General features: G+C 40.1%; 2 protein-coding genes across 3 annotated transcripts in view; one reads left to right on the top strand and one right to left on the bottom strand.

Moving 5' to 3' along the window:
* HIBCH (3-hydroxyisobutyryl-CoA hydrolase) overlaps positions 1-19,634 on the top strand; it is a 57,741-nt gene extending 38,107 nt beyond the window's left edge. The window contains exons 8-14 of one of the 2 annotated variants that reach the window (XM_080932689.1): positions 4,091-4,236; positions 6,838-6,924; positions 7,694-7,752; positions 9,046-9,127; positions 12,930-13,010; positions 15,810-15,843; positions 18,938-19,634. In XM_080932689.1, the coding sequence (XP_080788815.1) occupies positions 4,091-4,236; positions 6,838-6,924; positions 7,694-7,752; positions 9,046-9,127; positions 12,930-13,010; positions 15,810-15,843; positions 18,938-19,053 (605 nt within the window). In that variant the 3' untranslated portion in view covers positions 19,054-19,634. Of the gene's footprint in view, positions 1-4,090; positions 4,237-6,837; positions 6,925-7,693; positions 7,753-9,045; positions 9,128-12,929; positions 13,050-15,809; positions 15,844-18,937 lie in introns of both variants that reach the window. The other variant, XM_080932688.1, reaches the window with a different exon arrangement.
* A 3,757-nt stretch (positions 19,635-23,391) lies between these two features.
* LOC308433005 (small membrane A-kinase anchor protein) lies at positions 23,392-23,715 on the bottom strand (the record flags this gene model as incomplete). Its single annotated transcript, XM_080932885.1, has 1 exon — positions 23,392-23,715. The coding sequence occupies one exon, from the start codon at positions 23,713-23,715 to the stop codon at positions 23,392-23,394; it is 324 nt and encodes a 107-aa protein (XP_080789011.1).
* Between the last annotated feature and the right edge of the window lie 1,840 nt (positions 23,716-25,555).

The following is a 25,555-nucleotide window of genomic DNA, read 5'->3' as shown; positions in this document are numbered from 1 at the left end:
TAAAAACAGGTTAATTGGCATTAAAAAAAATCACTCTTTATCTACACATTTGTTAGAAACTGCACTCCAAATTTTGAATTCCGCTTTATTCCCTGGCAAACACTATGTGACGAGACATTCCTGTGCTTCTGGGTTGCAGCTCCTGGTCGGCCACGTGGTCATAGGATGCACAGCTGATGCTCTGTGGTACATAGTGCTGTGGGGCTAAGTGATGGTGTCCGATGGGTTAAGTTTGTTCAGTGCATTTCAACTTAGGTTTTTTTTTTTTTTTTTTTTTTTTTTTTTTTTCTTGAGTAAGATGCTCACCATTACATAGTGGAGCTGGTTTGAATGTGTTCTATCAGACTAGGATGTTGCTGTGTTTCGAGCCAACGAGCTCCTGCACTTTGAAGTTATGATACAATCTTGTAGTTTACATTGTTTTCTGCATGTCTCTGGATATTCTTAAGACTTTCTCTTAACCAATAGTTTTGAGCTATTTGGTGACAGTGTATCTTGGTCTGGTTCTCTTTATCTTTCATGTTTATGTGTTCTTCTTGGTTCCATTCTCTCAAAACTGGAATTCTTTTCCAAATATTTTTCTCTCTTTCTGTTTTCAGATATGTTTTTTACACCTTATGTTAGACATACTCTTCCTGTGTGTGCACATGCATGCACACATCCATCTTTCTCTCTCTTCCTCTGTGTGTGTTTGTGTGTGTGTGTGTGTGTGTGTGTGTGTGTGTGTGTGTGTGTGTGTGTGTTTTGACAGATTGAACTCAAGGCCTTACAGTCCTAGGCAAGTGCTCTACCACTGAGAAATAGGCCCTTACCCTGTGTTTTTTTAAGATTAATTTATTTTATATATGTGAATACACCGTAGCTGTCTTCAGAAGACATACCAGAAGAGGGCATCAGATCCCATTACAGATGGTTGTGAGCCACCGTGTAGTTGCAGGGATTTGAATTCAGGACCTCTTGAAGTGCAGTCAGTGTTCTTAACCACTGAGCCATCTTTCCAGCCCCCCCCCCATTTCTTTATATAAATGTTGAGATATTGTTGTAAGTGCCTCAGGCCAGCCTGGTCCCCATTCTGTAGCCTTTGAGCCTGTGGTTCCTGTGCCTGCCCCTCAGAAGCTAGAACTATAGACTAGGTACCAAGCCCTGCTCTATGTTCATTTTAAATTATTTTGTCTAATTCTGTTTCTACATTTTAAACCTTTTCCTCTCTGAAAAGTCTAATCTGTTCTTAGTGTTCCTAATGCTTTCCAGTATATGTGTTCATCTCAGTTCATCTGTGGGATAGGATTTAAGTTGCTAAAAATATAACTTCTACGTCTCTATAATTTTTGAACATATGAGTGAATTCTTACATTTATGTCTGTTTCAATTGATTTAGTCTCACTGTGTATTGTATTTTCCTGCCATATTAGATGTCTAGGTTTTGTTTATGTCTTTGAGATAGGGTCTATGCGGACTTGACGGTGTTTAACTCAGAGATCTACCTGTCTCTGCCTCCTGAGTGCTAGGACTAAAGATTTATACTACTAGATGGCTTGTGTGTTAGACAGTGTTATGGCAACAGGATATAAGCTAAAGTCATCTGAGAGGAGGGAGCCTCAATTAAGAAAATGTTTCTGTTAGATGAGGCTGTAGGCAAGCCTGTGGGGTATTTTCTTAATTAGTAATTGATGTGGGAGGGCCCAGCCTGTTGTAGATGATACCATCCCTGGACTGGTGGTCCTGGGTTCTATGAGACAGCAGGCTGAGTAAGCCATGAAGAGCAACCCAGTAAACAGCACCCTCTATGGCATAAGCTTCTGCCTTCAGGTTCCTGCCATGTTTGAGTTCCTGTTGTGACTTCTTTCAATGATGAACAGTGCTGTGGAAGTGTGAGCCAAATAAACCCTTTCCTCCCCAGCTTGCGTTTGATCATCATATTTCATCACAGTAGTAGAGATCCTAACAAAGAAAGTTAGTGGTTTTTTATTAGGTCTAAAGTACAACTCTTCTTTTGTAGGGTGTTAGATACTTTTGAAGAGTTTCTGTTGTTTTATTTTATTTTTCCTCCCTTCCTAGCTTGTTCTGCTCCTATCCCCACCCTTTCCATTTGTTGACATTATGTATCCCTTACTGGTCCTGTCTGCCTATACTTGATGGCTGGGATTAAAAGTATGCACTGTTACTCCTGGTTTGAGGTTTTCAGTTCTTACAAATGTTCATGCACTTCCTTCTCAGATGAATGTAAGTTGTTTGGAACCCCTTTGATCTAGTTAGATGTTTTAGGTTTGGTTGGTTTTGTTTCCATGTAGGATGGGGGATGGGAACGATGAGTTAAGTCACTGATGAGTACTTCTGAACACAGAGGCAAGACCTTTCTATGTCTGCTGGGGCTCAGACCCTTGCTCTTTGTCTAGTTGGTGGATCTGGTGTTCTCAGGCCCCTCTGGGTTTGCACTTAGCTCCTTTATCCCTTCTCCAGGCTCAGATCCTCTCATCATATGCTAGCTACGAGGAGTTCTGAAGTGGGCCCCAGATGGGGAGAGCTGGTATAACTGGGATAGCATCAAACTGCTCAGTTTGTGTTTGGGGGCAGAGGCTGATCAGAGAAGAAACATAGTTAAAGACATTCAAATCCAGTGCTGAGGTTTGCCACATAAAGATACTTACTAGCCATGTGACCTTGTAAAAGGCAGATTTAGAGTTTGGTATTAGGGAAAGGCACAACTAGGTTTGAGACTGTCAAATTGAGCCTCTTTGACAAAAACATAGACCGGTTGGTTAAAAATGACATACTGATTCTCACATTTCTAAAAGATGAAAATCAAGGTGTTGGCAAGCTTGCTTTCTCCTGAGTCTCTTTCCTTGGCTTTTAGATGGCAACCTCCTTGCCTTGCCATGTCTTCACATGCCTCTGTGTGTGTTTCTTCCTGTAAGAATGGTTCTTTTGGATTAGGGCATCCCCCTTCCAGTACAATGTACCCAAAGCCCAGTCTTTAAATAATGCAGTTACATTGTGGGCTAATGCCTCAACATACAGAGTCTGGGGTGCAGTCCCATTAATAACAGAGTGATAAGCACATGGATGTTACTTAAAGCCACTGGGCTGAAGGAAGATAACCATAGGTGGGCATCCTAGTAGCAGCTCTCAGAGGTCAAGCCAAGGAGAGAAAGATAAAAAGTGCTCACTGTGTCAGGCTGCAGCCATGCCTTAAAGGATAAGGGGATGTTTCAGGAGAGGAAGGTCTTTCTGCATTCAGTATGCCACTGAAGCTCAGGTAAGTTGGTGTGTGCTCAGTAGACAAAAAGACAAAGAATGACTGTGGTTTAGGGGGTGATTGTGAGAGATGAAACTAAAAAGTGTTTGAACATTTAAGACTTGATTAATGTGCATTTTAATAAGAGAAAATGCAACCACTGAAAAGATTTTAATAAATAAGAAGTAAAACTCTACTTGCTTTTAAAAATATCACACTTCTTGAGCATGGTAACCCATGTCTGTAATTCTAATACTGGGGAGGGTATAGGCTGAGAAAGAGATCACATGTTCAAGACAACTCTGGGTTATGTCACAAGGCTCTCAGATTAACATGCTGTTCTGTATATACTCATTGGAAAGAAAATATATTTTGTCAATTGCATCGGGACCATTCACCTTTTGTTTTGAGACAAGGTCTCCTCACTGGCCTGGAGTTCACCATCAAGCTAGTCTAGCCGGCTCTGGTACCTCTCTGGTGTTTGCTTTTCCAGCTCTGGGGTTGCAATCAGATGCTGCCACATCTGGATTTTAAAATATGAATTCTAGGGATCAAACTCAAGGTCCTCAGTAAGCCACCCAGTCCTGCAGCACCAATATTGCGAACTCCTAATATATAAGACTTTCTACAGTCACATACATTGCTAGCTTCTAGAGCAATAAGAAGCAAGGATTGTGAAAATTTCCAAACTTAGCTAATAATTTATAACATTTTTTTGTGATTTTTGGGTTTATTGTATAATAGATAAGTTAATATTCCTAGCACAGATTCAGTCTGTACAGAATGGCAAAGTGGGTATAAGACACTATCTCCACTTCTGTTCTGAATTATTCTTTTTGCTATACTTAATTACAGGTCTGTTTCCTGATGTGGGTGGAGGTTATTTCTTGCCAAGACTTCAAGGAAAACTGGGCTACTTCCTTGCACTGACTGGATTCAGACTAAGAGGAAGAGATGTGCACAGAGCGGGAATTGCCACACACTTTGTAGATTCGGAACAGGTAATTATTTCGATGTTTGCTGTTTGAGATGATCATAAGTTTTTGATGTGTTTGGTTATGAGTGCTAAATTTATTGCTTTAGCCATGTGACCTTGAAGAAAGCACTTAGCCCCCAGCGCCACCCTACTCATATTCCTCACCTTCCCTTCCCTTGCCACACTGTCCAAGCAGAACAGAAACTATACACACCTGCCCTCCAGGGCTGAAAACATTAGTGTATGTTCCTGTCACCATGCTGGGCAGGGCACCTAATCCTTCTGTCTCTTATTCCACAAGCAAAACAGAACTACCTGAGCTGGTACCTTCAGTGGATATTTCTGAACATATAGTGTTGGTTTAACAACAAAATAGTGCCTAACTGGTATGTAAAACCAAAACTTATATAGTAAAATGATGAGTTTTTTAATCTTGAGGGAGGAATGTTCTAGAATAAAGGAAGGAATGTTATAAAATGATATTTGGAAATGTATATTATATGTTTAGGTTAATAACTGATGTGTAATATAAGTTTAGATAGTTTCATTATGTAGTCTGGCCTGATCTTGAACTCCTGATCCTCCTGTCTCAGTCTCCCAAGTTCTAGGATTACAGACATGTAATAATATTACAAATAATTAACGTTTTCAACACAGCTGTGTGAGGGAGTGTGTGTGAATGAATGTGTGTGTGCACACGCTTAGAATGGCTAAACTTTTTTGAATCAAAATTTATTACACTATATAGGGTGGCCCATTGTGTCTGCCTGCCCACCTTCTAGGATTTTTCTTCTTGGGGCCATTGATACCAGTGACTGCACTGACCATTGCTCTGTTTCATGTTACGTTCTCTAATCTGATCCATCTTCTCTGGTCTACCAGCAGTGTAGTTACAAACTATATTCTTGTAGTTTTTGGTTGGGTTCTCCTTATATACTTTATATTTAGAAGGTTAAAATTTTCTGCTTAGTAAACCTTGGTGTTTTCCTCACACTACATATTCTACACACTATATGGAAGTTACCCCAGCCACCATTGTGAGCCTTCGATCACAGTTGGAGTTTCAACCTTTGCTCCATGTTGTGGGTGTTTGTGGTGTCACTGAGTATCTGTCATGTCATTCCACTGTCCTCTGAAAGGATCGGTGGTTATTTGTAATGTAATTTAGTCAAAGGCAGGTGGAAGCTGGTTCACAGCCCGTGCCTTGCGCTGTCAGCTTGCCTAGGGATGTTACCTGCAGCAGGTAAGTATCCATTCTCAAGGCCTACAAACTACAGAAGATAATTATACTCAAAGGCTTGATTGAAAAAACAATTACCTGTTAGAAAGAGCCATAGGTTTTTCCTCAGGTTGTGGTTTGGCCTTGACGTGAGTATTGCCAGAAAGGGAATTTCAGTGAAATCATGGCACAAGAGTATATTGCCCACGTGGATAGGAAAATATTGGCTGTTTTTTAGACAGAGATGTCTGTGGGCTTTGTGCATTTTTTTAAATCATTCAGTTTGTTTACATCTCAAATGATTACCCCTCCACCAACTCCCCATCCCATGATATCCCACTTCCTGGTTATCCCTCAACTAGCCCCAACATCCCACATCGGCCCTCCCCACTACCCTTTGCCTGTATGAGGGTGCCCCCCACCCACCCACACTGTCCTGTGATTCTGTAAGACTATGATCCTGTGATCCTAGGGATTCAAAATGCAACTGGGGTGTGGGCTGAGTGGGATTGGGTCCAGAGCAGGAGGTTTGGTCCCCAGTACAGGTGGGACCAGGAAGGTGTGCAGGTCTCTGGCTGGGCAGGGAATCTGCTTCTCTGGGTTGCAGGGTTCCAGGTACACAGGGTTTTGGGCAGGGTTTAAGGTCTTAACTGTGAAGCTGGGTATGTCAGAATACCTGGGGATTTGAGCTGCACCTGGGTTGTGGGCTGCCTTGTGCCCTTTCTTAGTTAAGGTTTCCGTTGGTGTGAAGAGACACCATGGCCACAGCAACTGTTATAAAAAAAAACATTTACCTAGGGCTGGCTTGTAAGTTCAGAGGTTTATTCAGTTATTGTCATGACAGAAGCATGGTGTCATGCAGGCAGATGTGGTCCTAGAAAAAGAGCCAAGAGCTCTACATCAGTATCAGAAGGTAGCACGAAGAAAAAGACACTGGGCCTGGCTTGAGCATTTGAGACCTCAAAGTCTACCTACATTGACAGACTTCCTCCAACAAAGCCCCAGTTCTTAATGCTGCCACTCCATGGTTACTGAGCATTCAAATCTATTAGTCTGTGGAGACCCTTCCTATTTAAACTACCCTATCCCCTCACAAGTCACCTGACAATGCTAAAGTTAATTTACAATGAAATGTATACATAGGATCTTCCAAAGGCTTGGCCCTTGCAATGCCTCAGTTTTGAAGGAGGGATGCTAAGCTGGTCCCACAAAGGCTCCTTCATTTCCCATCCTTGTCCATCCTTCAGAGGTAGCATCTGTTGTGTGGCAATATGTGTACATAGCTGCAGTCCAAGTTTCTTTTAAGGGTTATGTGGAAAGAGCATGGATTCTAAGATAAGGATCCTGAGAGGGTTAAAGCTTTCTGTACTTCTGTAGAGTTCCATGTCTTGTTTTCTTTCCATTTAGTTGCATGTGTTGGAGGAGGAGTTGTTAGCTTTGAAGTCGCCTTCAGCTGAGGATGTGGCAGGTGTCTTAGACAGCTATCATGCCAAGGTAAGTGGTTTTGAGTCACTGGGAGCATGAAGTGTTTAACAGTGAGCAGTAGTAAGGACTAGTTTGTGGGTACAGAAGGCATATTAAGCATCATTTAGTTTAAGGCTTGGTGAGAGGACCAAAGGTCTGAGTGAGATATCAGTATATCGGAAGCTTCAAAGAAGGCTCTTAGATGTAAGATTGTGACATCATCCTCCTTCAGTGTGGGAAGCTAGCTGGAGCAAACTGAGTCCTGCAGAGAGCCCTTTAAGGAACCATGAAGACTTTTGCATTAGGTGGGGCATAGCACAGGGGTGGAGTTCAGCATATGCAGGGCAGTGGCAGGGGCAGGGCACAGGGTGGAGTGTTTGTTCAGCACTGCAAGAATGAGGGAAATAGTGGGAGAAAGGAAAACTAAGAAAAGGAAGAGGTGATGGAGAAACTTAGAGGCAGGACAGGGATGCCTGCCGTGCACTGGGGATTTCTAGCATGGGTACAGATTTGACAAGAAGTCAGGTCAGGTCTCATGTCCTAGACCCATTCCTTAAGTTCACAGAAAGAGTTAATGATGAACAATAAATAAAAGAAATTTTGCCTTCGGCACTTTTAGGAGCTTGTCTGTAGTTGTACAAGTTTTCTGAATTTTGAACATATGGTGGCAGTTATTTAAGAGAGTGTTAGATATAATTTGACTAGAAGTGATAATCTGTCTCAAAATGTATCTTGAATGTGAAGAACTTTTAAAGGGTTTAATTTTTTGTGTCACTTCAAATTACTTCTCTTCAAACAGTCCAAGATGGATCGAGACAAATCTAGTGTATTTGAGGAACACATGGACAAAATAAACAGGTACTTAACAAAAGGTCCTGGCTGCGCTGCCCCTTTGGGAAGGCTTTATTAACTCTATTTCTCTTTGTTGTGGTCATGCTGTTAGCGGTGCTCCTCAGTTTGAGATGGGTGGTGTCATGCTTTTGTTTTAATTTTCCTTTGAAAGTAATATCCTGCCTATTCCTCCAGAAGGAAATAAGCATTACTAGTTTATTCATTTTAGTGCAGAATTAGTGTCCTGTGGCTATTTGTATTTTAATGTTAATTCCACTTTGCCCCAAGGCCTGGATAGTCATGTGAGTCCAACTGAACATTCCCATTTTAATTAGTAAAATAAAGGAAAGCCAGTGATTGGACTGGGCAAGGGAAGTAGAGAAGACTGAGAGGTCTGAAGAAGGTCAGAGGACAGAGGTTAGAGGTCAAGGCAACATAGAGCTTCCCAAGGACCAGCTGGACCCAGGTGGGATATATTGGTGTTAAAAAGCTATGAACATTAAGGATTTTACAGATCTAATATCTCATACAGAAGGGCAGTTTGTATCCTTGTCTGTTTGATGCAATCTTGTGTAGAGAATTTGTGGATTGAGAGTTGAATATAAAAACTTGTATGAAAAGCTATCAGGCTGTAGAGTTGTGTTTGTGTGGGATTTTGGGGTACAGAAATACCCTGGGACAGAGGCGGAGAACAGTCAGTAGAAAACGGCCAAGGGAAGGGAGTTTCGTGGATGAGTTGAGCCATGGTGATGGCTCAGACCAGGCGCCAGAGGAGTGTGCAGCACGGAACTAAAACCAGGCTTAAGGAGCGAGACCTCAGGGCCGGTGAAGAGATAAACCAATTATTATTTTTTAATATTTACTGTAACACAGAATACCTCTTCTTTAAAGTCTGGTAGAAAGGCCAGAGGATAATAATTGAACTAACTTCCTCTTGTCTTCACTCACCTTCCTCAAAGGTACTGATTAAGCCAGTTGGGAAAGACTTTGTGCTGTGATCTGGGAACCTACCTAAGGGAAGAACAGGAGGAATGCAAATGAAGGGGAGCCGGTTTTTGTAGTGTGGATATGTATTTAAATTATAAGTATCAGCAATGCATGAAAACAAGCCAGAAGCCAAGAATAGATTTGATTTTGCACTAGTAGTGATAGATGCCGAATGCACTTACCCAGGGAGTGTGTGCAGGTCCTCTCTTGCAGAGCACACTGAAAAGTCTTCTTATTGAAGTGGGGTTTGGGGAAGACAGTGCTCAGGCTCACTGGTGATTTGGAAATAAGAAATCACTTGTCAATGGTGAATTTGTGTTTCTTTCTTTATAGTTGTTTTTCAGCCAATACTGTGGAACAGATTATTGAAAACTTACGGCAAGATGGTTCACCTTTTGCCATAGAACAGATGAAGGTAATGCATGGATTTTTTTTAATGCCCCAGCTGACTGTGGACACTTTGGGACAGGGAAGCCTGTCTGAGGGTTGTCAGTAGTCCATGGTGTGTGCTAATAAGCCTTTGAGAGCATCTTTCCTAAACCTTGACTAAACACTCTGGAGTAATAATAAGTATTAACATTCCAGCCTAGGGTTTCCAGCAGGCCTTTAGTTACTGGGATTCTGAATAAAAAAACACACAGCCTTTATATTTTTAGTCTGCCTTAAGCAGTATAGCACCTTCCTACCCTTCATGCGGTTATAATCCACTAACAACTCCACCCATGTCTCTTCTTTATTTACCAATTACAGTTAATGATGGGCAGGGTCACTTTGTCTTCTGTATGATTTTTCTCATCTTAGGGTCAGCCAGTCTTGGGAATCCCAAATTAGCACTAGAATATAAGCAACATTAGACCAACCCACTACAATACCCAAACATCATGTGTGCCTGCTGGATTTTGAGGACCACACAAAGCTGGTTTTATGTCCTCTGACTGTAACAGAAGTCACTGGTAGCAGCATTGCATTTCCAAATGCCCCTGTGCATTATGGAAGAAGCATGTAGAAACTCTTTTATTAGAAGAGTCAGACCACTGAAAAATATACAGACCTATATATTTATAGATATATCTATATGGTGATCTAACCTATAATAATGTTTAATATTTAAGATTATTTTTTTTGACCAAGTGGTTTAATAAAGAAGGGATCTTGTTTAAGCTAGCAAGTCTCCATTTTCTGTCACTGCTGAATTTTAAGTAGTGTTTCTCAGAGTTAGCAACATTTCTACACATAACTGATAACATTGGAAAGAAAACCATTTTGGGGTAAGTGTCAGGTGCACTGGTGCTTGATATCCTTGGACCTATCATTAGATTGATTATGGAATGAAGTATTTCAGAATTCTAGGCAGAGTAAAAACAGGTTATGTTTTTTAATATTCAAAGGTGTTTTAGCTTGTCTCCATCTATCGATTAATCTACATTGTGCTGCACAGCAGTCAGTCGGATGCTGATTCTGATACAGTAAGGCACTTCATTATATGATACATCAAACTGACTTTTCCTGCTGTCCACATCTGGTGTGATTTTCAGGTTTTTACTGTAAGAATTTGTGTGGCCATAAATGTTTCTATATATGCTTTATGATAGCACAGATTCATATATTTGTTGGGTGTATATCCATAAGTAGCATTACAGAAACCAACTACCTTGTGTATTTATACATATACTTATTATTCTAAACACTCTTCCAATATTGTTGTTTCTGATTACGTTTGAGCATTGGCTAGCTCCACATTCTTAGCAATATATAATGCCATTTCTTTTACATTTTGGTCATTTGGGAGTACATAAAATAACATTGCATTGTGATTTTGATTCGCATTTGCAATGAAGTCAAATGGCATCTCATATGTTTATTGACCATATAGGTATTTTTTATGTGAAGTACCTGTTGATAATGTTTGCTGCATTGCTGGTGTTTAAACAAACTGAGTGTAAGTCCTTCAGATGGCATCTGCATTGCACACATCTTTCTCCTTTATCATCTACTGTGTCTTTTTCTTCCTGATGCCACAAGAAGAACAGGAAAGTTTAATAGTAAATCCAGGTTGTCTTTTTCCTCCCTTTATTGTTTGTTCTTTTAGGCCCCTTTAAGTTATTGGATATACTTGAAAACTTTCAGATAATAAATTATTTTATATATACCAAGGCTCTTGATACCTTCCAAAGAGAAAAGTCAAATGTATGTTTATGTTTAGTCTCCAAGCACTTCTGCCAGTCTGATGATCTGCAGCAGGACCCAACAAGACTTAGACATAGTGAAGACAAAGTTGGAGTCACCCAGGATCTTCCTGTTCCCTCAGCACAGACTCAGTGACAACACTGTCCCTGGGGGCTAGGCATGTCATCACGCTGCACCTGGCACACATGACCATTCCAGGCTCCTTAAGGAAAGCCCATGTGGATTCTTCTGTACTCTTAATTACCATAGAGGGAGACACCAAGATATTCTATAACAAAAATAAATGTGCACAATAGCTTTCCACAAATCCAGCCCTATAAAGCATAATAGATGGAAATCTCCAACACAAGGAGAGAAACTACACCCTAAGAAATGCAAGAAAATAATCTTGTAACAAACCCAAAAGAAGATATCCACACAAATATAATTCCACCTCTAACAACAACAATAACAGGAAACAATATCTCTTAACATCAATGGACTCAGTTCCCCAATGAAAAGACATAGACTGGGTTGTTTTGCTTTGTTTTTCAAATTAGTTAATTAATTAATTTATTTATTCATTTATTTTTCCTAAAAGTACCCAGTTGGGCTTTAAAGGCTGCCACACACACACACACATCTACAGTAACAAGGCCATTCTGACTTTTGTGAAGTAGAATCTCAGGGTTGTTTTGATTTGCATTTCCCTGATGACTAAGGATATTGAACATTTCTTTAGGTGCTTTTCAGCCATTTGGTATTCCTTAGTTGAGAAATATTTGTTTAGCTCTGTACCCCATTTTTTAATAGAATTATTTGATTTTCTGAAGTCTAATTTCTCGAGTTCTTTGTGTATATTAGATATTAGCCCTCTATCATATGTAGGATTGGTAAAAATCTTTCCCCCGTTTGTTGGTTGCCTTTTTGTCCTATTGACAGTGTCTCTTGCCTTACAGAAACTTTTCAATTTTATGAGATCCCATTTGTCAATTGTTGATCTTAGAGCATAAGCCATTGGTGTTCCGCTCATGAAATTTTCTCCTATGAGTTTGTGTTAGAGGCTCTTCCCCACTTTTTTTTTTCTATTAGTTTCAATGTATCTGGTTTAATGTAGAGGTCTTTGGTCTAGTGTATAGAATGGATAAATTTACATTCTTCTCCATGCTGACCTCCAGCTGAACCAGTGCCATTTGTTGAAAATGCCCCAAAAGCTCCTAATACCCAAGAAACATTTCATAGACGTGAAGCTCAAGAAGAAGGAAGACCAAAGTGTGCATTCTTGAGTCATTCTTAGAAGAGAGAACACAATACTCGGGAGGAAATACAGGGGCAAAGAGTGGAGAAGGGACTGAAGGAAAAGTCATCTGTAGTCTGCCCCACCTAGGGATCCATTCCATATGGAGCCACCAAACCCAATCACTATTGCAGATGCCAAGAAGTACTTTCTGACAGGAGCCTGATATGGATGTTTCCTGAGAGGCTTTGCCAGAGCCTTGCTGATACAGATGAGGATGCTTGCAGCTAACCATCTGACTGAGCATGGGAACCACAATGGAGGAGTTAAAGAACTGAGGAGCTGAAGTTGTTTGCAAACCCATAGGAAGAACAACAATATCAACCAAGCAGAACCCTCCTAACCTCCCAGAGACTAAACCACCAACCAAAGAGTACACATGGAGGGACCCATGACTCCAGCCCCATTTGTAGCAGAGGATAGTATTGTTGGCATCAGTGGAAGGAGAAGCCCTTGGTCCTGTGAAGACTTGTTTCTTCAGTGTAGGGGAATGTCAGAGCATTGAGGTGGGAGTGGGTTGGTGGGAGTATCTTCATAGAAGCAGGTGGAAGGAGTAGGATTTTGGAAGAGTGAGATAATATTTGAAATGTAAGTACATAAAATACCGCCCCCAACCCAGTAGCAATAGAAAATTGGTTAAAAGAAATGAAAGTTCTGCGGTGCAGGTTTTAATATGGCTTTCATAGAGACTTAAGATAGCTTGTTACGTACAGCAAAGAATCAGTTGGGTAACAAGGAATGTTTTTCTCCAAAGGTAATCAATAAAATGTCTCCAACATCACTAAAGATCACACTAAGGCAGCTTATGGAGGGTGCTTCAAAGACTTTGCAAGAGGTACTGACCATGGAATATCGGTTAACTCAAGCATGTATGGTAAGACTTTTATATAGAATATTGTTATTTTCTAGTTAGGAAAATCATTGTAGGACATGTAAAATTCAGTAGAATAGGCAAATAGAAGACCATTATCAAGGCTTAAAGAAAAGTTAGAAAAATTGGGTCACTTGGACATAAAAATTGATCAGTCTTTTAAAAATGAACATGCAGGACCTATGAGCCAAATTTATAAATTAATTATAGGCATCAAAAAAGAAAAAAGCAGATCAAAGGTATAGAAAGTATGTTCAATAAAATCACAAAAGAAATATTCCAAGTCTAGAGAGGTGCCATCTGGGCAAAAGAGGCATATAGACCACAGATAGGACCAAAAAAGAAATTTCCCACACCATGTACCAGTCAAAGCACTAAAGGACCAAAACTGTCAAAAGAATGGTGAGAGATACAAGAGAGAAGGACCAAGTCACAGGGAAGAGTGGGTTATCAGAATAAAAGCTACAGTGTAGTAATTTGCAGTGTAGACTTTAAAAATCAGACAGGCTTGGACCAAGATGTGGCAACCCAGATTGTTTCGCCCAGCCAACAGTCCTGCATAATTGAGGGTGGGTGGGGAGCTATACAATAAGAGCAGGTGATTCTTGACCACCAAGTCAGCCCCCCAGAGGCAACTGAAGAACTGCTTCAGACTGAGGAGAAAGATTAGCAAAGCCAGGAGGTGACAGGGAAAAGTTGATGTTACATCAGTGGTTATTCAAAGGACGAGGAAGAAAACAAACACCACAAAATCAGCAATAAGTTAGGAATCAGGACACACACGTCAGCAGTAGCTAAGTATCAGTGATCTCACCTCCCCAGCTAACGATACAGCAGACTACATAAAACAGGACCCAGTATTTTGCTGCTTCTGAGAAATGTCCGTTGCTGGTGGAGGCAGAGATGGGAGAGTGATAGAGCACCTGCAGCCAATTAGTCCATGCAAAAAACAACAGACTTTTAATTTGAGACTTCAAATTAAAGCCAGTCAGAAACTATAAAGAAGGTCACATCATATTGATAAGGGAACAATCTATTGAGAAGACATAGCTGTAAACATGCCTACAATAAGCTTGCTACTCCTAATTTCACAAAACAAATACTACTAGACTTAAAGCCAGCTACCCCTAATACATTAATAGTAAGTGACTTATTACCCCACTTTGACCAAAGGACATGTCACCTAAAAAATAAACCAAAAATTATTGGGTCCAAACAATATCAAATGACCCTGCTATCTGCAGAATATTGAGCCCACACACTAGAAAGAACACTTTCTTTTCAGTAGCCTATGAAACTTTTCCCCGGTTAGGCCACATCTTGTGAGCCAATGCAAGACTCAACAAATAAAATTGAATTAGTTCCTTCCGCTCTTTCTAAGCACAACGGAATGAACTAATTATCAGATGTGATAGAAAATAGACAAGATCTGGGAAACTGAACTGCACACTGTTGAGTGATGATTGGATCATGAAGGAAAGAAATTACGGACATTGTATGAGAATGAAATATAACATGCCCAAGACTATGGGAAACAAGGTAACACTGGGAAGACAGTTTATAATCAGTTAGTGAGTTTTGGCAAGCCCTTTCAGAGTGGCAAAGGAGGCCATTAGAGCCATAAATTGGAGATAAGATGAAGCAGGTGGGCTGTGAAGTGATATTACACTTACACGTATACAGATTTTATTTTTCAAAATAGAACCGGACACTGAGGTTCATTTGTAAGATGGGAGATATTAGAGCAGGGTCACGAAGGAAGGAATTTCCCAAAGAGAAACAAGACTTTTGTAGATGAACCAACAACAGCATTTACTGAGCACTTAGTACCACTGCACCTTTCAGACACAGGTTAGAACCATATCATTATGAACTGATGTAGCCACTTCATAAAGGAAAACACTTGCCAATGTAACATGGCCACTGTGCAGTAGATAGTTCCAGGCATTTGAACTTCATGAACTCAGCCACTTGGTGCTGCAGCTTCCAGAGATGGTACTAGGAGAGAGCTATGGAACCCCATTCTCAAGTAAAGCTCTTGGGAGGCAGAGGAGGTGTGGAGACTGGGATGTAGGCATAACTGGACCTCAAAAGGAAGGTGTCCCTCCCTGGAGTCTTGAAAAGGAGAAGAAACTAGAGGCTATGTCAGCTGTGGGGATCTTGATGCAAACACATCATATCAGAAAGGTTCTCCTTTGCTAATGGAGGCTACGTCCTTACCTGAATGTAGTAGAAGCAGAGAGTGAGTGAGAAGTAGAGAAAGTTGAAATAGTTCATCATTACTTTGAGAATGGGGAGGACATCATGGACCATGAGCAGTTTTCTGTGCCTGTTTGAGACTTAGAATTATAAATCATGAATTTTAAATGAAACTATTCACACCCCTAGATTTTCCAATAGGAAACCAAGGATGCAAATAGTGTAGGGAATTTGCTGGAATAGTATAAAGGTTTGAAGGCTGAGGACATATTCCAGAGTAAGTGGCCATCTCAGTGGCTTCAAGGGCCTGACTAGAAAAAGAACAGAATAAAGGCAACATGGGTGGGGGAGACTCACAGGATGCCTGACCTGAGGAGGGGCAAAGATATGCTCAGTGGAGCTCACTGGCTGGAGTCAGTGAAGTTGGAGATGCTCTAAAGTGAGGGGTCTAGACTCTGAGTGTTGTGAGCGTTGCCATACAGGGTGAAAGGCCAAGGTGGGTGGAGGAGAGAGCACAGGAACTAGAGGCCCATACTTACTCCATCCACTCTGACTTTCTTTCAGGAGGGCCATGACTTTCATGAAGGTGTTAGAGCTGGTAAGTGATCAGTGTCTTCACTTCTTGACTGTCATGGGAGGCAGATTTGGGAGCATTCTCATATAACTTCAATGGGTGTTTTAGTGCAAACTACACTCTTAGAACGGTGTATGCTCTCTGTCTGTCTCTCTCTGTCTCTGTCTTTCTCTGTCTCTCTGTCTCTCTGCCTGTGTGTGTGTGTGTGTGTGTGTGTGTGTGTGTGTGTGTGTGTGTGTGTAACATATGGGAAGGTGTCTCTAAAACTGTTTCACGTTCACGTCTCAACACTATTGTCTGGTGTGTATGTATGTCAGACGCCCTTCTGCTCATGGGACTTATAACTTGTAAACATGCCCTGCTGTTTTTAAAAGGTTTATCAATTCTGAACCAGAAAGCTCTCAGCTGTTCCTCCTCCTTCCTTTGTACTGTTCTAGTATGAGTGGGCAGTGTTTGAATCCGCCACCCACTTCCTTCATGTGTAGCCAGTTATAATGTCTTGGGAGAGTACGTTATACTTTCCTTTTTTACTCATCAAGCCAGCAATTTAGAAAAAGCATATGTTGTTTTTTTTCTAGCAAATTTGTAACCATTCCTTTTATGAGTAGTTCTTATGTTTATAAAGAGCCTTATATAAAACAAGTTGTTTTCTTCCACACAAATTTTTCATGTCTCTTCCTGCCTCTGTCTCCCAAACTGATCAGTTTCTTGTTTTATTAACCATTTTAATAGAGTACAGTGCAGTGTGTGTGTATGTGCATGTGTGTATAGGCTATAGGGTTAGGGTATAAGTCAGGCTCTACCACTAACCTACATACTCTCTAACCCCAGAAAATTTTCTCTGAGTAAAAGCTTTGTGTTTTCTACACCATGAGATTTGGTAAATTCGTACTGTTATCGTAGAATTCTCTTAATTTGTAGCATGATCTATCTACCAGTCAGCACAAGGTGCAGTCCTTTTGGAAGGCTTATGGGGTTGATTCCAAGTGGGTGGCTGTATGATTAGAACAATATGCATATTTTCTACTAATTCCCTATGTGTTTTCGATGCATGCAGGTCAAAGTGGTGGTCCCTGCTTTCAGGAGACTTGGACTGCTTAAGAATTGTTCCTAGAGTATTTGCTAACTATGTGATGGTCCTTTTGCAAATACAAAATATTTTTTAGATATTTTAGATAAATATTCTCAGTTACTTAAGGAAAAAGGAGTTGAAGTAGGTCAACATTAGAATGTTACATCAAAAAGCAAGTACCTGTGAGGTGTGGTGGTGCACACCTTTAGTCCTGGCACTCATGAGGCAGAGCAATCTGGTTCTCTCTGTAAATTCCAGGCCAGCCTGGTCGACTCAGCATGTTCCAGGCCAGGCAGAGCCACATAATGGAGATACCCTTTCTCCAAAATAAAAACAAAAAGCAAAGGATTGCTTATCAAGCTACTTTTGTTTCTAAAATTGAAAAACAACTTTTATCATAAGACAAGGTTTTACTGTATAGGCCCAGCTGGTTGGCTTTCTGAGTACTGGGATCACCTCCATGTACCACCAGGTCTGGCTCAAACTTTTTGTTTTTAGTGAGACAAAAATGTTGCCTCTTATTTCAGCATAGACTCTCATTCTGAAAGCAATGTCTGTTCTGGGTAAAACTGTTTAGTATTCTTGCTGCAATTTGCTAACTATAAAAAATATGTCAGAAAATTATATAAAATAATCTAGCAAATTGGGGGTGTGGTTCTTAAGCATTCTTACTTTTAACATCTAGGATGGACTCCTCTCTGGCTACAGAAGATAAAAGGAACTGTTAGGGAGCCAAGGATTTAAAGTTCTGGCCCTGCTGCACTGACTTCCTGCAGGGGCTACACTTGCTGTCTTGCAGGAATGCAGCCCAGATATGCTTGGTGCTTTCTCCTGTGTCCTTTGATAGAATCTCCATGAGGTAGACAGTGCCAGCCAGACACTTAAAAGAGATGCTTTAGGAAGATGTCCCAGAACTAGTCTTTTGTTGACACTGGCTAAGAAACACAAGCTGTAGGGTGGAAATTAGCTATTTCTAATTTGCTTCAGAATCCCACTGCAGGCAAACATACAGTCTCCCATAGAAATAAGTCTGCATATCCATAAGTCCGCAGCTGTCCTAAGCAAAACACTTCTCCAGTACCCACATTTAACTGTGCATAAAGCTTTCTCTAGCCAACGTCCTTCTCTTTGGTTCACAGGTTACTGCTCCAGATGCTTAATGCTCCAGACTTAATTTGGGTTTTTCTAAGTGTCTATAGAATGTGTATATTTAAGGATGGAATACAGCCTAGGGACAGAATGCTTGCCTGGGGTACCTGAGGCCCAAGGTTTAATTCCTATATTGCCACCTCCAAACAACAATGCAAACTCGTTCCTCCCCCTCCCCATCCTTCATTAAAGTTATATATGTTAGGCATGGCTGAGATGTGCTACCATAACAATGCTTTTCTAGCTGTTTTCAAGTGTAGATTCATATGTACTTATAGATTACATGTGATTCTGAGGATCGGTGTGGAACTCCTACATACCCTTCATCCATGCTCTTGAATAGCATTTGCATAACTGTAGTGCACTAACACCAGAAAATAGGCATTCTTTTTATTTTTTTTTAAGTGCTTCATAGATCTCACACTTAGAATCCTCTGGGGATAGATTGTGGCTATCCTGAGTGATGTCTGTACTGAAATAGGAGTAGATTTGGTGATTACCTGATGTGGTGTGGTGGTCATTGTTTTCACTCAGAGCTATCTAGACTAGAAGATTTGGTTGAAGGGCAGAATCTATATTTAATTATGTATAAAATCTCCTTTCCTCTACTTCAAGTAATTAATTTTCCTCTCAAAACCTGGTTAAAAGCCAGGCCCTTGCATCAATACTGTGTTTAGCTTGTCTATAACATGGAGATTTCATTTATAGTTTTGTCTGAGGATAGAAGAGGAATGTTTGAGCTGCCAGATTAGTTGACTAGGTTTTATTAAAAGCATAAATTTTTCAGAAAAAAATGTGTTATAAAAATATGCCTAGTAAGACACAGTTGTTAATTCAGTAAATAAATCTGGTAAGAGCAGGAAAAGATGTGCTAATGTCTCTACCTTCTTTTGACAGTTCTTATTGACAAAGACCAGACACCAAAATGGAAACCAGCTGATCTAAGAGATGTTACTGATGAAGATTTGAATAGGTATTTTAAATCTCTGGGAAGCAGGGATTTGAAATTCTGAGGTTCACTGTGGAGTAGGGTCAGCACACCACAGCACAAAGACCGGGCCTGGCATCTTGCCCATCTTTGTGCAGCCTGCAAGTTGGACATGGTTTTCTCATTTTTAAATGATTGGGAAAGAAATGAAAAGACAGTGGTTGCCCAAAGTTTAAGCACCAGTGTTTATAACTTTTCATGATATGGTAGCTGGAGTTCAAACACCAGTGTTTTATGGAACCTTCCTGCCATGTAGCAGTGTGTTCTCTGTGGCTGCTTGGAGTGGCCATGGCACAGACTCTGACCCATAGCACCTCACGTGTCTGTCTCCTGTAATCTTCAGAAATGGTTTGCTGGACCCTGGTTTATAAGAAATTCTCAAGCGCTCCAGAGAATCCCGAGTTATTTCTCATTAAAATGGTAACTTTGACTTCTACTTTATATAGTAATTAACTAATTATGTACAGACTATCAAAAAATTAAGACCCCAAATTTGGAGGGTGTATGTTGATGCCTTAGAAATTTTCTCTTTTTAAACATGAATATATTTTAAAACAATACTGTAGCAGAAGAATTACTTTGAAAACATTAAAAATCTCATGCCAAAAAGAAAAATGATTGTATAAAGTTCTGTCTCCAGAATGCTAAATAACTACTAATCCTCGACCTTTCCCAGTCATCAGAACCTGCACCCGGTAGAAATGGAAATACTGTTCTTGTTATTTGCAGTATTTGCTAACTTGAAAAGATGAGGAATTAAGAAACCCTAGTCACTAAGACAGACATCCTTTGTTCTTTATAAATTTTAGCAAACATGTATGTGATAAGTGAAAAGCAGTTTAAAATATAAGTATCTTTAGTAATTGGAAGGTGACATACTTTTCAAATATTTTATGTACATGTACATTTGCCTGCATGTGTACATTTACACTGTCTGCCTGCAGAGCCGTAAGAGAACCCTAGGTCCCCTGAATTTGGAGTTAAAAGATGATTGAGATGCCATGTGTGTTCAGGGAACTGAACTCAGGTCCTCTAGAAGAACAACCAGAGCTCTAAACTACTGAGTTATCTCTCCAGCCCCTGGAGAACATTTTTTTAAGGTATGCAAGAAACATCAGAGAATTCCTGACTGAAACCTGCTCATTTCTAAGATTTCTAAGTCAGAATAATTTCTATATTAGAGTCAGCAGCTAATCATTTATTTTCTAACTTGTTAGGATTTCTCCTTCATCCCAGGTTCCTTAAAACTAAGAGAGACAAGAACAGAACTGAAAGGAGCAGTGGCCTGTGCCTGCTTCCATCCCTGAGGATACCACTTTTACATGTCCTCAGCTCTTAATCTACTTGTCATAAAGGATGTTTCCTGCAAACATTAAGAACATGTCTGAAATAGTTTAGTTGTCAACACTCCTAGATGAGACTTTAATAACCCATGAGCTTGTCTGTATAGATACATGTCCCTTTACTGTGCACATGTAAGCAGTACAGAATAGAGCTGAGACATCAGTGAACCACAACAAAAATATTTGCTTCATTAAATAACAGCCGACAGATAATTGCAATTAGACTTTTATTAGTTACAGAAAAACAAAACAAAAAACCAACATAACCATTTTCACAAAAAATATTTGGGAAAAAATACTTCAGAATTAACTCCTACAGTGAAGGGAGTTTGTCAACAAAGCTTGAGTTTTGGGACTAAAGTGACAGCTGATTCTTTAGAGCTGGTGTTATGGCTCCAAGGAAGAAACACCTGACTTGCTGGGTCATTTCACATAGACTTTCTATTTGTGTACTCAGGTACATTACTGTTTTTGACATCATTTATCATGTCTAACTTCTGGTTTCCAAAATAAATCATTCAGAAGTGTACTCTGTCCCCTCTCACCAAATGCCAATGGTGACTGACTAGGATGTGCCTATCATGTGACTTCTGTACACTTTTAGTGCTTGAGACAGCTTCATACAAATTTCTTTGGGTTTTCCTCCTTCAGAATTGTGCTTTCAGTGTAATAACCATAGGTGGGCTGTAAAGAACTGATAAGGCAACAAGGATGGGAGGATTCTAGCGTCCAAGGCCTCTAATCAAAAGGCAGCAGTACAGAGATACAGCGGGAGGGGCAGTAAGCACACTGGCATTTTCAGTCTCAGTAAGTAAGGACGTTCCACATGTCCCTGTCTAGTAGCTACCGAGTTGTTCAAGCTTCTGTTTATGAGCCCCTCCTTCTCCTCTCCTCCTTAATGAGACCTCAAATGAGGCTCAGTTATTTGAATGTAAAGGCATGAAAGAGGGCTGATTCCTCATGAAAGATTCCTAATTCTAATCAAGGCCAAACTATATCCTGGTACTATCCAGTGTGGTATAAGTTTCTTCAATTGTTTTATCACACATAGTTTACCCACTACTTACTGTGTAAGCCTTGTGGTTCCTTGTTCCTGGGCTGACATACAGTTCTTATGATATGTGTGTATATATTAATATAGCAGCAGGGAACAGACCTCTAGCTAGATGAGGCCTTGGCAGGCTCTACCCTTAGACAAAGAAGAAATCTGAAGTTGAAATATTCAATCCATACCCATTACATATATAATTTTATTTACTTAATTATGTTTGTTAAATAACAAGAAACTTTGCAACAGGTGTCTTCATATGAGAAACCAATTGAATAAGAAACAAGCTTTTGCCTGAATCATCAGTACAGACATTGGAAAGTGCTCTATGAACTAAAGATTATACTTATGGGAGGCATAAGAGCAGGAGTAGATGCTTACAGTTCTGTAAGCCGTTCTGAGCGCTGTGTGTGGTGGGGTGCTGTGTGTGGTGGGGTACTGTGTGTGGTGGAGCACTGTGTGTGGTGGAGCACTGTGACTTGCTGGATTTAGTGAACCTAACAGAATGAATGGGTGTCTGAAAGGAAACTGAACAATGGCCGTCACTCATTTTAACAACTTATCTGCTTGGAGAATCCACGCGGTTTGACTTATTTTTCAATAGATTATTAAAATACTAGAGGCAGCATTTCCCACTATGAATAAAGTCAAGTGCCTGTTTAGCTCATAATGATACCAAAAGCCATTCTTCAATGGCTTTGGATTTCAAGAATGCTGATAAACCATATCCTTGAAGGACTGGTGTTGATGGGCTCCATTTTCTCTTACTCGGTGTTTAGCATAGCTTGGTAATAATTCTAGACACTCAGTCCTCTTCTGTTGACTTTGTTCTAAGTCTTCCGTTACTGTTGAGCTTCAAACAGTTAAGATTTAAAAAATGAAGCATATAATGGTCTTTTAAGTGCCTAATTTATAACAATTCTACAATATTGCTAAAAGTATTCTGTGAGCATGCATGGCTGCTAAAACCCACACAGGTTCTCCATTCAGAAGGAGATTATGTGGCTAAGAGTGTTCTGGGGGCACGAGTGACTGCTGAATCCCACAATTTCCCTTGGGGAAGTGTGGGAGAATTCTAAGTCCTCTTGTGTGAACTACACATCCACCCCGGTACCAGCACTGCAGTGAGGCTTTATATATGGTTAACCATGAAAACCAGGCTCAGATTTTCACCTTGCAGACTAAATTTCTGCCATTTTTAAGATTTACTGAATAAAAAGTACCAAAGAGCTTTTCCCAATGTGATAAACTGTCACGACTTCTATAAATTATCTGTTAAAGATGGCTGTAACATGCAAAGTTTATATCATCCATTAATAGCTGTGGCATGACCCTGAGGCTGAGAGTGGTTGCTAACCTTTCCATCTACGAAAATAGACTTCCTTCTCAGAACAACAGTCAAGGCATCCCTCTCCATGGTGGTTTTCTAATGGTAGGCTACAGGTGTCAGGAAGTGGGCAGTCCCTGACACAAATGGTTTTGACAACAGACATGCTGTGGATCTCTATGGCTGGAGTTCTGGTCCTTTTTTTTTTTTTTTTTTTTTTTTTTTTTTTTTTTTTTTTTGATTTTAAGAAAACTCCCTTTTCATGTCCTGGGCTTTTTTTTTTTTTTTTGGTATAAATTAACAAAAATAATCATTTTAAAGCCAACCCCTTAAAATAACCATTTGGAATTTGGGCACTTTTTAGTCAACATTTTCTTTGGTGATGTCATTCCTGACCCTGGAGGAGCATGGTATGACAGACAGCTAATGGCTGGGTTGTGTAAGACCTCTTTCCAGGCCACCTATAACCAACATTTGAGATCAAGCAGATATACATTGATGTTAAATAGGAGAACTGCTTAAAACTATATTTCATTATAAGCATCCCTACACTACTATCATAGACATGGTTCAACATCTAGTTGGAGTTTGAAAACTTATGTATTTAACTAGCACCAACTACATCCAGAGCACAGTCGAGTATCATCAGTCAATGATGGTTTCAGAACCCTCACTCTCAATGTACGGGATGTTGTAGTATTGGATGTTTTCACATGCCCACTGCTGCAAGGCATCCTCCACAATTTCGTTAGCCAGACGGTCTGCAAATTCAAGGATCACGGCACCAATCACGGCACCGGGCTCTGGGCGTTTCTTCCCATCCTTCTGGTCTTGCTGTTGTTCATCTGGGGAAGGTGTCCTATATTGGCAGCTGTCATCTGGCATAAAGGCCTCTTCGCTCTCATTTAGCTTGTCAATGTCCAATGTGGTAGGAAATGGGAATGTTTCCTTTGACTTCATGCAGCCCATGATGTAGAGCTTTGGCAGGTGAAGGCAAGCTGTGTTAATGAGGACTACTTCAAGAGCATCTTTGGAAAACAGTGCAGGGCTGTCCACAGGGTGTTGACCTGGCCTTTCTCTCAGGCCCCTTTGGCAAGCACTGGTCCCTTTCACTACTCTTCACGTCTTGTTTTTAACCTGTTAAGAGAAGGGAGTTTTCACTAAGGTTCTGTGTGATGTAGAAGCTCTTAGTCCCTTGAAATAAAAGTGAAGTTCTCAACAAACAACCTGACCAGCCAAAGCTGGTGAAATCACTCAGGAATGTCAGGACATGCAAACATTTTTTTCAAGCTCTTGAAAAAATTTAAAACTAAACGAAATAAGATTTTACATTAGTAATGGGTTATTCTTGGGCCAAATTCTCACAACTGGCTATTTTTTTCCTTTTTAATTCTTTTACAGTTTATACATATATAAAGTACTTTGATGATATTCTCCCTATTACCATCTTACCCCAGCTTTTCTGTATGTGTGTCTGTCATTAGTTCATTCCCTACTGCCACGTGCCCAAAGCTGTGCAGGCTAAGGCAGCCACTTGTGCCACAGGAAGTTAAAAACAAAACATGTTTCTTTAAAGAAAGTTGGCCAGAACACAACTCCTGAATTGTGTGTAGCTGAGTTTTGCTAACAATGGTAAACCTGCATAGTTAGGAACAGCTTTTGCTTGCAAAGTCTAGAATGCAAACACTTGTTCTTGGCAGCAAGTGTTTGCCAATTCCTGATCCTTCTACTAAGGGTTCTTTTACCATATTTTTATCCTATTCTTATGTGGTGCTTAAACAGAAAATAGGTTGTACTCTGGTGTGCCTTGTTTGCATCCTAAGTAGGTTTTGTTATTGAATGGTCATAGAGAGGACTTTAGGGTTTATATAAGTGACTACTTTAAGGAACTGCAGCCATATGCACTCTCGCAGGTAAAGTCCCTGAACGAAGTCAACACAGACCTCAGAAGGAACCCTAAAAGTCATAAAATGAAGATTATTGTTTCTAGTACCACTGATCCTTAGAAAATAAAACTACTGTATATCTACTTACTTTTAATAGTTTGTAATCAAATGAGGCTAGGAAAAAGTTAACCTTTCTTGGACTTAACTGCTATACATTTATTTTCTATAAATACAAGGTTTTTCTCTTAATTCTACTCCCAATCCCTACCACTAAGTAAGGATGATAAGGGAACAAAAGGAAATTCCAGGCCTCTGTCTTTACATTTCTTATCTTCATTTTCCAGATTTCAGGGATATCTTTCAAAGGGAATAGAGAATGTGTTTAGTGTCTGTCTTATTCTGCTGAGCTCCTTGAAAAATGGGTCTACCTTGGTTACACATCTCTAACACAGAGCAAGATAGGAAAGGACAAAGCAGTATGTTCTCTCCATCATCTACCAGTCATTTAGAAATTTTTTCTAATAAGTATCACCTCGATGAACCCCAGGAAACAAATCTTAAAAGAACAATCATAGATTCTGTTGACGAATCCAAGGAGTTTAAAGAAGACAAAATTAGCTCAATGAATGTAGAATGAACACAAAGAGAAAAGTTGTGAGTACTACTCAAGAAAACAAAAGTAAGCCTGAATGAAATGACAAAGGCAGTCTAGGATTTGAAAACAAAATTCAGTAGAAAGACAGAAGCATTGGAGACTCAAACTAAGATGAAGACAGAACTGGAAAATAAATTCAGAGGAAGGTCTTACAAATAGAATGGTTTCAGTAGGAGATCAGAAATATCAGTTCTTGAAGACAAAGGAAACTACACAAGCAAAGATCATGAAGAAAAATAAGTATAAAAAGGGCATTCAGGAACTGTGG

This window comes from Micromys minutus (genome assembly GCF_963924665.1).
Source record: "Micromys minutus genome assembly, chromosome: 19".
Lineage (NCBI taxonomy): Eukaryota > Metazoa > Chordata > Mammalia > Rodentia > Muridae > Micromys > Micromys minutus.
This window is presented reverse-complemented; position numbering and strand designations above follow the sequence as displayed.